The 13605-nt window shown below is 41.4% G+C and overlaps 1 protein-coding gene across 5 annotated transcripts in view; it reads left to right on the plus strand.

Annotated features, from left to right (window-relative positions):
* LOC108756279 (insulin receptor substrate 2) overlaps positions 1-11698 on the plus strand; it is a 13119-nt gene extending 1421 nt beyond the window's left edge. For 2 of the 5 annotated variants that reach the window (XM_018499948.1, XM_018499950.1), the window contains exons 2-11: positions 769-2692; positions 4011-4156; positions 4603-4891; positions 5320-5436; positions 6467-6817; positions 7461-7873; positions 8193-8608; positions 9126-9546; positions 9630-9873; positions 9987-11698. In XM_018499948.1, coding sequence (XP_018355450.1) covers positions 2152-2692; positions 4011-4156; positions 4603-4891; positions 5320-5436; positions 6467-6817; positions 7461-7873; positions 8193-8608; positions 9126-9546; positions 9630-9873; positions 9987-10954 — 3906 coding nt within the window. In that variant the 5' untranslated portion in view covers positions 769-2151 and the 3' untranslated portion in view covers positions 10955-11698. Of the gene's footprint in view, positions 1-6; positions 2693-4010; positions 4157-4602; positions 4892-5319; positions 5437-6466; positions 6818-7460; positions 7874-8192; positions 8609-9125; positions 9547-9629; positions 9874-9986 lie in introns of those variants that run through there. The other 3 variants (XM_018499947.1, XM_018499951.1, XM_018499952.1) reach the window with 3 other exon arrangements.
* The last annotated feature ends 1907 nt before the right edge of the window (positions 11699-13605 follow it).

Raw genomic sequence — 13605 nt, forward strand, 5'->3', positions numbered from 1 at the left:
GGTCGGTCGTGTTTCCTCGCCACGCTGTAACACGTTTTCCACGAAAGAGACTTGGGACGGGGCGTGCGGCGCTCGCTCGCGACTAGAAAGAGAAAGAAAGAGAGAGAGAGAGAGAGAGAGAGAGACAGAACCTGTCTTGTTGTGAGTGTCTCCTCCCCTCTGCCACCACGTCGCCCTTCTCTCTCTCTCTCTCTCTCTCTCGCACTCCCTGCGTCGTGAATCGTACTGCGTATCACGCTCTCCGTCTGTCTGTCTGGCTGACCGTCCGGTCTCCCTCCCCTCGTCCTTCTATCTCTGTTCTGCGCGTGTGAGTGTGAGCGAGTTAGTGTCGGTGTTTATTCTCGCACGCGTATGAGAGCACGCGCACGCGCGCGCGCGCGCACTCGTGTGTATACACGTCACCGTCGTGGACCACGCAGTAAATTGTGTTATTCGGAGAGACAAACAGGTGCAGAAGGAGGGTTCCGTAGGTCCGTGCTCCGCGCTCGCTCGCTCGCTCGCAAAACGGCCGCACCTCGTGGCATACGCGCTGTGTGACGGCGCTCCGCGCTCATCGTGTGGCTCACGGCAGTCCGGCCGACGTCTACCCGCCGTCCTTCCCCCCGATCGCGGACGCGCGTCACGAATTACTTCCTCGCGCGAGGAATGCGCGAGCGGCGGTGGCATGGCACGTCCGAGCCACCGTTGAGGAGTCTCGGCGCGCCCGAGACGCGGCCTGTAGCCGCCTGAGATCGGTGGCGGGCGAAATTAGACGAAACCGCGTGACAGGTGGATTCGAGGTGTGCCGAAACGTGGAGAGAAAGAGAGAAGGCGAGAGAGAGAGACGGTGGACGGTGTGTGAAGGAGGGAGCGTAGCGAGAGTGAGAGAGTGGCCGTCGCAACATCTCGGAGTTCGCGGGATCTTCCCTACTTGGTTCCCGACGCCGCAAAACGTGGGGGGGTGAGAGAGGATCGAGGGGGTGATTGTGGAGATTGTGATCGGTTCGTTGCCGCAGTCATCATCGTCGTCGTCGTCGTCATCGTCTCGTGGCTGGCCATGGCTCGCCATTGTTATTGTTGTCGTTCCTCCTAACCTACGAGAAGGTAGACGTCCGCGACTGCCATCGTGAGAGGAAGAGAGAGAGAGAGAGGGACGCGACGCGACACGACACGACGCAGCAGCAGCAGCAGCAGCAGCAGTAGCAGCGCACGCCCTCGGATCTCGGCGAACGCTGCGACGAGCGCATCGCACATGCAACCCGGCTGGCGGTGCTGTTGCACGCATCGCCGTGTATATTTACGTCCCGAAACGTGCTCGGTGCGAAGGCGCGCGCGCTCGCGAGAGCCGCTCCCGATATCGTTTCCGTCGTGACTATCAATGTGCGGCGGACCTGAGTGCGCGATAACAGCGAGTTGACAAGCGAGCACGTTTTTCCTCGACAACGGAGGGAAGCATCGTGGCGCTGGAAGACGCAGTTCGCTGACACGTTGACGGCCGTTGTTGTTATGCCCGCGAAAGTGCTCACGCGGATCACGCTCCACCAAGGCGATTGAGCGGCGAGACGTTAATCGTGTTGGAGGAGCGACTGAGACGGAGAGATCTATCTATTATTTATTAAGAGATTGATCGATCGATCGATTGTACTTTTATCTTCGGTCTAGGGACTACGTCCTCTAAGAACGTTCGAGGTAAACAAAAGTAATACAGGAAAGTAACAAATTTTTTAACATTCAGGAGAAGCGAGAATCGACAAGGAAAGTATAGTGAAACGCAAAAATAATACGAAGATACACAAAAGATTAAAGAGAATTAAGTACAGGAAATTGGAAAAGAAATCGCAGTATAAAACGCAGAATATAACAGATATAAGTAAGACGAAAGAGAGAGAGAGAGAGAGAGAGAGAGAGAGAGAGAGAAGAGGATATTTGACGCGAGTGTGGAAATTGTCGTCGTTTCTCGAGCACAATGAAATGAACTTTTGCGCCGTTGTGCGTCACGCGGTCTTTCGGTGAGGACGAGGCGCACCGCGCGCACGTGTAACGACGTGCTCTCGGCGCGTTCCGTAAAACGCGCCGCGCACGCCGCGGAGGACTCGCATGCTCGAGGAGAAAGGAACAGGCAGCGGGAAGTGGGAAGCGAGCGGGGACGATAATAGCCGGGATATCATGTGAATGATACGTAGAACGCGAAGGGCCGAAACGCTTGTACCCGCGTACTCGAGGGATTCGTTGGCAATCACTAATCGTGCGGCAACGACGAAGAAGACGACGAAGACGACGACGACGACGACGACGACGACGACGATCTTCTCGATCGTCATCCCGACGATGTCCTCGGGCAGGGGCCCGGCGTCGCCCTCGGGCGGGCCCGTGATCCGCTCCGGCCATCTGAAGAAGCTCAAGACGATGAAGAAGAAGTACTTCGTGCTGCGCGGCGAGGGACCAGGTTGCCTCGCCTGCCTCGAGTATTACGACAGCAAGAAGAAATTCGAGAACAGGCAGCCGCCGAAGCGCAGCATACTGCTGCACAGCTGCTTCAACATCAATAAGCGCGGCGACACCAAGCATAAGCACGTGATCGCGCTCTACACCAAGGACGAGTGCTTCTGCCTGATCCTCGACAGCGAGAAGGAGCTGGACGAGTGGCTCAAGGCGATGCTCAGGCTACAGAGCGGGGACGTGCCCGATGGGGAGCAGCCGCGGCCTACATTCGGTAAATAAGTAAATTGCGCCGCTTTTCCATTTCCCGCCCGAACTCCCGTTCGGGAGAAACCGATAAGCAATCTTTATTGCTCCTTTGCTACTCCTTTATTACTCCGAATCGGTATATACGTATAATCGCCCTATCAAAAATTAGCCGTCGTCTAGAAACGGATATCGATATATTGACGTTTAAATTCCCGCTTGTTGTTTATTTGTCTAATAATGACATTTGCGTTCTTTAGATAGCAATCTACGTACGGCCTTGATACACATTTCTGTTACGTCTTGGAAAATGTGAGTCTTCTCGTTTTCTGCGGATGGTAATCGATTTTTTCTTCCCATGATGAGATTATCGCGCACCTACATTGACTGACGTAGGGACCTGCAACAGAACTTGGTCGCGCGTGTACGCGTTTGTTTACATCTACATTCATAGAATGAATCGATGATTTTCGGAATGCATTGTCTCTCCGCGAATTTTATGTTTCATTCTTTTTTTTTTATTATTTTTTTATTTTTAAGAACGCAAGAGTTTTTTCGTAATTTAAAGAAAAATCGCCTACTTTGTCCATATCAAATGTTAACTGTATACATATTCCTGAGAAATTTGTGCGAGACTATAAAAAGTGCATTGTTACTATCTGTGTATTTCCACATTTCGAACGAGTTATGTAGCCTTGGAATAAAAATAACGTTGGCAATTGTTTGTGTTTTTGTGTTCCTTGCAGGAACAAAGAAAACACAAGTAACGTCGGATAAATAAAACCCCTTTGTTTTAAATTATGTATTACTCCTTTGCTTCCTCTGCACAGAATCTTTGTTTTAATATAAAAAAAAAAATTCCGTGTTTGTCTTGATTATTAGTCTTGACAATTCTCTTGATATATATAAACTTAAATTATTTTGTATGAGTCAGTATTTATAATATGTATTTTCGAGCATTATTCACTATGACGCATTTGAACTACAAGTATATTTAATGCAAACGTACATGATAATGAACATTTGTTTCCGTTGTTATAAATAAATGTTTATTACTAATATTACTAACATTACTATGATAATTTGCAGTAAATGAATTGTAACAGATATTCTAAGTTTTCCATGTGTATTATTTTGAATTCTATATTTAGATATAATTGACTATAAAAAATTACTGACTTAAAATATTTGTTGCTCCTTCATTTACAAAGTGCATGTATACAATGCACTTATCTATTGAAATTAAATATAGTTTATTACATAATGAAGTATTACATTCATAAGTTATTTTCGTATTTCAAATATGAGATTAGTATATTATATTACATTTTTTTCATGTTTTTCAGAACACGTGTGGCAAGTTACAATGCAAAAAAGAGGTCTAGGTGCACGAAAGAACATTCACGGACCCTACAGATTATGCCTCACCGATCAAACTTTAAGTTTAGTGAAGATTGGGGCACAGGATAACTCTGATTCTATCGAGATTTCTGTAAGTTTACGTGAAATATAGTTAGCGTAGTGTAGTTATAAACTAGTACTTATAGCTATAATCTTCTATTTTTTTTATACGAGCTTTGCTATTTAACAAAAGAACGCCGTAATCTAGTGTGTGCGTTTTTGTTCATGGTGGTCCGAGATGTATTTGGACGGATCAGTTTTCACCATGAATAATGAAGTGGATGAAAGATTTTGTTTAGACTAAGCAACGCCACACGGCGAAAGCATTTGAACACGGTGATATTTCAACGCCTTAATATGTTATTGCCTGTTTGGAAGGCTTACCGTGAAGCTTCGCAAATTAAGCGCCTTAATAATGCGCATTATTATTAAAAAATATATCTTAGAATTTTGTTATCGTTAGTTGAAGGTCAACAAAACCTGACATTTAGTATATTAGAATCAATATACAATCTCTAAATTTTGTTTCTCTTGCAGCTAAATTATATTAGACGATGTGGATTTGCGAATGATATATTCTACATAGAGGTTGGCCGATCCGCCGTAACCGGAGATGGCGAATTTTGGATGGCAGTCGAAGATAACAATATCGCGCTCAATATGTACGATGTAATAACGACTGCGATGAGGAATTCGAAAAGTAACAAAGACGAAGTTGGGCCTCGCCAGAGAACGCGTAGTTCCTCCGCCAACGAAGCCAGTAAACCTATATCCGTTCTTCAAAGACGGCATACGGGTCAAAAGCTTCATGGCTTTTCGCCCCTGGGTAAGCTGCAATTTTCGCAAATTTGTTCCTTGTACATATCGTTTATCCATTGTGATTTACACCAGGATATGAGTTATCAGTTTTTTTCAGCGTGTTTCGTATTACTTATCAAAATGTGATTTTCGTTTCGCATATGTAACTTGGGACGTATCGGTTATCACGTGTCTATAATCAGAAGTCGACAGAGATACTGTCTCGGTGCTTCGATATACGTCATTTGTGTATTTAAAATCATCCTTTTTACAAATTCCTTTTAAATCCGGACTTGAAACTTCGTCTAATACACTGTTCCTTTACACATAATTATCGCCAATTGCACACGCACATTAAATAAATTGTATACTTTAAGAAAATCAGGTGAATCGTCGTATGTGTACACATTAGTGCTCAGCTTTAGAATAACACAAATGGGTTTACGGGGTTTACAGAGGAACAGAAGATATACAAGGAGCAAGTGGAACCACTGCAAGAGCAGACTGCTACTTCCTCTGTTCTCACACAGTGTAGTCAATCTCGGAATATCTCCTCCACCAATACAGTCACGGGTCTGTTCTCTGTCACAATAGCTATTTGCTTTCCTTCTTTCGCGTTTCATGGATTTTGAATGGCAAAAAAGACACATAAAAACAGTTAATATATTTATTTTTCTTCAGTTCTTCATTTCATGGGATATAGGACTTTATCCAAAAACTTGATCATTGCATTTTTCTTTTACTGTATTTGATACATTCAATACATATTGCAACATATACTATTTACATATACGCAATTGATATGACTTTTATTTTCAATTTTTTAGAAAAAATAAGTTAAAAAAAAATTGTGCTATCATATATTCTCATTTCATCTGTAAATATCATTTATTATTATATTATACACACACACACACACATATATAGCTTGTTTATTTGTAATACATTATCCTTTGGAAAGGATAATAAATGTTTAATAAAATGGGAAATATTTTCTTAATATTAAAAGTAACGTCAGAACTTATTATGTTGATATTAAATAAATTTTTGGAAATATGTAGATTGAAAAGCTAAAGCTGAAACTTTTACGAATGCAATGATCAATTGTGTTAAAAATAAAAGTTTGGGTCAATCAGTAATGCATCGTTTTCTGAGTGTTAGTTTCATAGTGTAAATAGCATGATTGATACAATCGGCACAAGTTATCTGGAATCTGTAAATTGTCTGATGTCAGGTATCATACATATGTATATAATGCATCTTGCTAAAATGATGACGAAAGACAGGAAACTGAATTGATACGCTTTATTGTCATTTGTAATGTTATTGGTGTTTTATCATAATTCTCTTTTCACACATAAAAGTTATCGTAAGAGAAATCAAACTTAAGAGAACAGTTACTAGTTGAAAAGGATTATTAAAATAGGTTTTGTGTGTCACACTTGTCAATAACTCATCGCGAAACATAAGAGATAGATTCTCTGCGGTCATGTCTTTAACAGCACGATTGGTACACTACCCGTGCCGTATCTGTCATATCCGGCACAAGATGCACGTAAGACAAAAGACAGTTGTGCGATAGTGAGAGGTGTGTGGTTTGCAGCCGTTGCTGGTACCGGGGCTTGGACTACTGGGATTGCCACGACTAATGCCAACAGTGCCGGTACCGCTAGACGTCGTCATTCGGTAGCGAGTCATCCTCATTCCGTCAATAATTCCCAATCCGTTCACAATGTCACAACAGCAACAAATGCAACTATGACTACCACTACTGTCACTACCACTACCATCACTGCAACCACCACTACCATCACCACCACCATTACTGCGACCGTCACCGCGACGATCACTACAACCACAACCGCGACAATATCCCATCAGAGAACCTTGTCGCTGCCCTTAGCTGCCGTTATTATCAATCAAACGCAACCATCTAAAAGATCCGTTTTACGGTGTATGTATTTCGTTTCGTCACACATATTTGTTTAATCGATCCGAATCTCTGTTTTATCCTTTAGTGTTTCTGCAATACGCTTGTTCTGCTCTTTTTGTTACACATTCATTCCTTCCAAACTGTATAAAACCAATCAATGTTATGTTTATCTAATAAGAGATCATAGTAATTACAATTGTAAAGTTTTGCTAGCATGTTATTATTAAGTGCACGATGTATTATGAAACAAATGCTTCAGTTCATATCTTCTATTCATTTGTTATTGAACATAAGGAATGAATATGGTTTGTACATTTCTCCTGGACGCTCCATAGTGTTGATACTTGGATAATCATTTCTGCAAGCTGGTTATCATAATCCTTACTTTGCTATATTTAATTTTTAATCCGAATTCTGCAAATGCGCAGAATATTTTTGATGAAGTGACCGTGATTACTGTTGCTTAACTTAAGAAAAACAAAAAAAAAATATATATATATATATACATATAACAATCAAAAATATATTGTATATATATATAATAATTTATATATGCGAACATATAAAACTAATCGCTGTTGCTATGCTGGGACAATGGAACTGGCTTCTTTCTACTGTATGCAAGTAAACATCACGAGGAGATTTCTGACGAATATCTTTGCAGGTGCTACCGGACGCGATCGATGCGACAGTTTGCCGTCGAGAGCTCGTACTACCAGTGAGGGACAACCGACTACGGTTGTGTTAAGCCATCCTAGAGGAGCCCATATTATGTCGCACGTACCGCGACCGCATTCCATGTGTGGCCGAGGCCTCTCATATTCTCCACCAATCGCGTCAATGCCTATTAGTCCATCTTCCGACGTCTGTTCGTCGGATTCGGCCGGATCGTCACCTTCGATGGATGATTGTGGTGAGAATATTTTGGAAGAAAGCACTGTCTCGAGGTACGGGCATTCCTTGACACCTGACGAGCCTGTAATCTTAGACAAGAAAGGTGACGACTATGCCCTGTGGTCAACGTCGCATCCACATTTGAAATACTCGCCAAACTTTAAATCTCATTCGCCCTCTCAGGTGGGTGTACTCGTAATATTACTTCTGAATTTTTTAACATATTATTAATAAAAGAGCTTTTATATAAAACAGAGTATAAGGATAGCGTAAATCATCTTCTAGTCTCTATATAGTAAAGAAGTTTATAATTATTTTTTATGTTTAATAAAATCCAACAAATTCCTTTTTATAATATTTATAAATAATAAAATCAAATTTTTATTTTTACTGGTTTGTATTTTCTATATTTTATTTAAATAAAATGATATTTAATTCAAACAAAATGTTGTTTTATACTTTTAATTGCTAGGTAAACACTAATAATTGATTTTGGTTGCAGAGTTCCTACCAGAGTGAAATGTATAGCCCCTGTGGGTCGAGTCCGGGTCGTGGAGGCGTATACATGCCCATGAGCCCGGCGACAACGGCTCATTCGCATTCCCGTGGATCATCCCTTGTGGAGGAAAGCAACGTGGATGGCTACGTACCGATGGCACCAGTTGGAGATGACGGTTACGTCGATATGGATCCTGTAAATAGTCACAACGGTCACTTTCCGGACGATATGTCGCAGAACGATGGTAGTAGCTGTTCTGTTACGTCTGGCACGCCTAGTACGGATCTGCGGTTTTCTGAATATCATTTGGACAAGGTAACCAGCTTTTTAACACCCGGGGAAGATCTGCAAGCCAGACCAACCAGAGCTTACTCCGTTGGATCGAGACCGGAACAAGCCAATAGGCATCGTAAAAACAGGTATGAGTTTAAAATATTATTTAGATTTTAAGTATTACATATGTTGTTATTTGATATAATATTATTCACAAAATTCTATAACAATTGCATGATTTGAGAGAATGTTTCAACTAAATGAGTTTTAATCAGGTTTAATTCCTGAGTAGTTACAGTGGCCATATTGGATTGTGACGTAGAAATGACACCTTGAAGTTTTTGTTATTAGTAAATAAAGAGAATTTGGGTAAAAAGAAATAATATGATTGCTTTAAAACAATTAAAATACTTGTAAAATTGAGCCGAGGCTGTTTTTATTCCCTTCTCTGCTCCGACAATCAGTAAATAGTCGTAAAAAGCACGTAAAGTGAAAATAGGCTACGCATGTGAATTAAGTGTGAACGCTGGCAAACACAATATACAAAATTACTCACTTATGATGTCGATTCAATATGGCTGTAGTGATTAGGAGGTTTAAATATTGTTTAAGTATGCTACCGACATGATATGAATTTTTTACTTTACATCAATCTTTATGCAGGTTGGACATTACTCCGCAAGACGCCAACAGAGTCCGAGCATTTTCCGTAGGTAGTCGGTCTAAGAGGCCTGAGATCGGAAGGCTAGCCAATGTAATTACTGCGCCATTACCAGCTGGTTCGGAAACCTCAAATTCGAAGTCAAGTTCCGCGCCATTGCTGTCGAGCTCTTGGGGACACAATTCGGGTTGCTCCGGAGCGTCCGATCGCATGGAGGATCTTATGGAGTTGGATTTCACAAGACCCAGTATTCCAACCGCTCTCTCTTCGCCTCCGACATCATGTTCCCAACCTCAGTCGCAACCGCAACTGTATTCTACTTATTCTACTGCCACCGACACTAGTTCCTACGTCGACATGTCGCCCGGACAAGCTCCCATATCGACTACTGCCCCATACGTCGATATGAGTGGCATAAATAAGGTATTATCGATATATCGATGTTTTCGCTGATAAAATTGCTGCATAAGCCGTTGTTAAGTAACAATAAAATTATTTTTTTACAGATCAATCGCAATAACAATAATAATACAATCACTGCCAACCACAATCATAGCCACATGCATATATCATCGCTAACTTTCGCTCATAAACCTGTAATTACAACTTTAAAGCCGGTAGAAGAAGCGGAGGGACCTTACATGAAAATGGACGGTACGATAGAGATAGATTGGACGCATTCGGAAGCGAGTCCGAAACAATTATCATCGCCTATTCAAGAGGATACCTATCAAACAAATGGGCCACCAGGTATTAGTTTGTAAACATTTATTGCCAAAAAAAATCCTTAATAGAATATTATTCTTTATATAATATAATGCAATAAAAATAATATTTTTGTGAAAATTATTATGAATGTTTAGGTAGCACAAGAACAGCACCTGTAGATCTTCCGCAACCAAGGCGTCCTCCGGAGGGCTACGTAGAGATGTCTTTTAAAGCGCGGCCGAGTTTAGAACAAGACTACATAAATATGAGTATGGGTGGGAACAATCGAAACAATCGTAAAACACGAACGGGCAATCGCAAGGAAAAATCGCGATCTCAACCAATCGCGATTCAGGCGGGCAGTAAGCCATCTAAAACTCCAAATTTTCTACCTTTGAACGGAAGTCCGACATCCGAGAGTCTAGCGAGCACGCCCGCCTCTCCGCCGCGAGCAACACCAACGGGTTCATCGGCCACGATTTTTCCCTTTTCTCTGAACAGTCCTCAGTCACCTGTGAAACCTTTCACGAAAAAAAACGATGAATTCTCCACGACAGAAGGAGAAGGTTTTTCTAACCAAAACAAAAACAATGAATATGCGGTGATGGAACCCGCAAATACGGTTTACACGTCGTGTTCTACCCCATTGACGGAGACGATATCCTCGTCGAAGGCGAATAGCGAGAAGCCACCTAGTCCTGTAGAGAAGAATGTTCGAGTTATATTAAAGTCTTCGTCATCGCAAGAACACGGTAAGCCCATTAACGTAATAACGAAAAAACTGTCGGATCTAACGGTGTCGAAACCGCGTCTCGTCACGGCCTCGCCGAACACCAGTCCTACTCTGACGGGTTTCAAGCCGTCGACCGCGCAACAGCCGAAGCCATCCTCGCCAAAATTCATCGACGAGTCTCCCACGCCTACGCCCGCATCTACACCCACGCCCACGCCAAGTCCGTTGGACAGCGAGGGCTACGAGAAACTTCAACCGGGCGCGACAATACTGCATTACGCTAGTCTCGATCTGCCGGAGGTCGATAATCCAGCGCCCGTATCGCCGGCGTCCACGCAGGAGAATTTCACCTACGCCGAGATCGACTTCGCGAAACTCAAGCAGACCTAAAATATGCGCTATCCTGAATGCGCATATTTTGCCGCCCCCGTGTCGCGTACAAGGCTGTGCGTGACGGGGTGGTTTGGCTGACGCCTCTTGTGTTCCCCACGATAGCAACGAGTAGGCAGGGTATAATCGATCGTTCTGACATTGGCTCTGCTGGTCTAACGAACAAGGCGCCGGGTAGGAACTGTATATATAATTCATTTCTTTTTCTCTCCAGCCTAATGGCATTATACCGCTCGCCGATCTTTTTCATGTAATAGATTGGCAGCCTATTTTAAATTGTTTGAGAAATAAGCATCGTTGGTACCTATAGTTCTGGTTGTACTGCATTAATATCGTATTTTATCGAAATGATGTGAAATTTTTTAATATAGGCGAAATACATTTTTCTCGCTGATTCCGAAGAGAGTCCTCAAATCTGTCCACATGTATGCTATTTCTAATATTAAACGATCGGTAATTTAACGGAAAAGAGCAAACTACGAAAACGTTATATTTTTATTTTTAGTTAAAATAATGTATTTGTATAATTGGGGTTAGTAGAAGGAATTTTTTTGATATTAGAATATATCATCTAATTAAATGAGAGTCGTTTGTAAAAATGTATAAATCTTTTAAATTTTAATTTTGTTAGTGGATTTGCGTGTTATCTCTATCAAAATTTGTTTTGTTTTGTATTATATTTCCAGATGCTGACAAGCCAAATATGTATAAGTCAATTCTTTTGAGATATATATAGATATATACACACCAAATTTAAACTTGTATATTTATGATAATCTCCTAATATATATATATGACGATGAAATTTATTTATCTCGATTGTTTTTGGAGCTGCGCTTTTGTACGTAACATAAATTCTCTTATTTTTCAGTACGCGTACAAATTTTAGCGACGTACATTTTATTTGCCCATTGTAAATTCTATTGAACTTGATTTTTCGAAAAAAAAAATCTGCACATTATTGTTCTGTACAGGGAATAGCATGTTACTCTATTTACATGTTCGCTTACTTACCTTAACGTTTTATAACAGCCAAATTGTCGAATTCGGATATGTTTGTGCATTGTTTTTAATTAAAAAGAAAGTAATCGGTATACATATGTGTGTATAAACTTGCGCGACATTGTGTGACATAAGACATCGGCTTCTATTTTAAACGTATGTTTATCCGAAAAATCTCTGGACATTCAATGAGACCTTAAATAACGGAATCTGCGAAATCTTAGACGTAAGGGAAAACGTGAAACCATGGATTTGCAATTTTTATAACTCTCGAAAGGATCATTCTAAGCCTATTCTTGCGCAGAAATACGTTCCGACGAGATCTCGTCGGTTTTTCACGAAATGGATGAAAATTCTCACAATTTCAACGAAACCCTGCTTTTAGACGTTGCGACGTCCGTTAATCCGTTGATATCAGCGTTAATTGGAATTGAATTAAATGAAATTGAGATATCGTAAGCTTTAGGAATATCGCATAGAATACGGTGGTGTGTAACAGTACACTACCAGAAACATAAGTACTGAAAGAGAAACGCGACGGACCTGATCTTCGTAACAATTAACTGCGAACCGGATGAAATTCCGCAGAGCGAAACCGATATTCAATAGATACCGGAAGTACACGTTGTTGCGCTCTCGCGTCTTCTCTGTGCCGAATTTTAATCCGATTGTCTCCTCGCGAAGGAATGTTACCCGCCAATGTTAGATCGACATCTCTCATAGAATTCGTATTGCAGACAAAATAGATGTTCCGTACACAAATGGCAGTATACATGTGTTATAACGCTTTTCATATAAATTATGACGGGCCGAAGGCGCCTTGAAAGAGCTAATTCGGCCTCGTATACACACGTACACGTAAACATACAGTCGCATGACGCGTATACATATATGCATATTCGTGCTGCAGGATATTCTGTGAAAACGGTACAACCGACGTCGTGCCGAGGGACGGTACAAAGAAAGATGATGTAGAGTAATATTTAGTAAGATAATTATTTAAGGAAAAAAAAGAGCAAAACGGATGAGGAAAAAAAGGGAGGATAAAAGATGCCTATGTGTAACGGATCGATTCTTCGGTTCAATAGAACGGCTTATCTCGTTTGAGCTAAATAAAAATATTCGTTCTTTGCATGTATCTTATTTAAACGTATTGCGGTTGTATCGTAACGTACAGGGTGTCTTGTATATGTACACGTAGTGTCCGACGAGTTTTCATGTGAGTTGCGAGCGCGTGTGCGTGCGTGCATGCGTGCGTGCGTGGGTGGATGCGTGCGCGGTCTTTTTGTTGTGCTATATGTACATGAAAGTATATACGTGACGGACATACGTGTACGTATACATATATGTACACACACACACACACACACACACACACACACACACACACACACACACACACACACACACAAAAATATATATATATGTGTCCAGTGCGAAGTTTTTTTCGTCGTCTTGATTATATAACAGTCACATTCATTGTAACACATACATAGGAATAACAAATTAAGTATCAAAATTCAAACAGAAGCAAGACTAACTGCTAGAATCAATAGAGATATATTCAAGAAAAAATTCGTAATTCTACTTGTATTTTAACATCCGCGCGGGAAATCTCGTTTAGAATTCAATTTTTTAGATTCTAAGTA

Source organism: Trachymyrmex septentrionalis, unplaced genomic scaffold (assembly GCF_001594115.1).
Source record: "Trachymyrmex septentrionalis isolate Tsep2-gDNA-1 unplaced genomic scaffold, Tsep1.0 scaffold97, whole genome shotgun sequence".
Lineage (NCBI taxonomy): Eukaryota > Metazoa > Arthropoda > Insecta > Hymenoptera > Formicidae > Trachymyrmex > Trachymyrmex septentrionalis.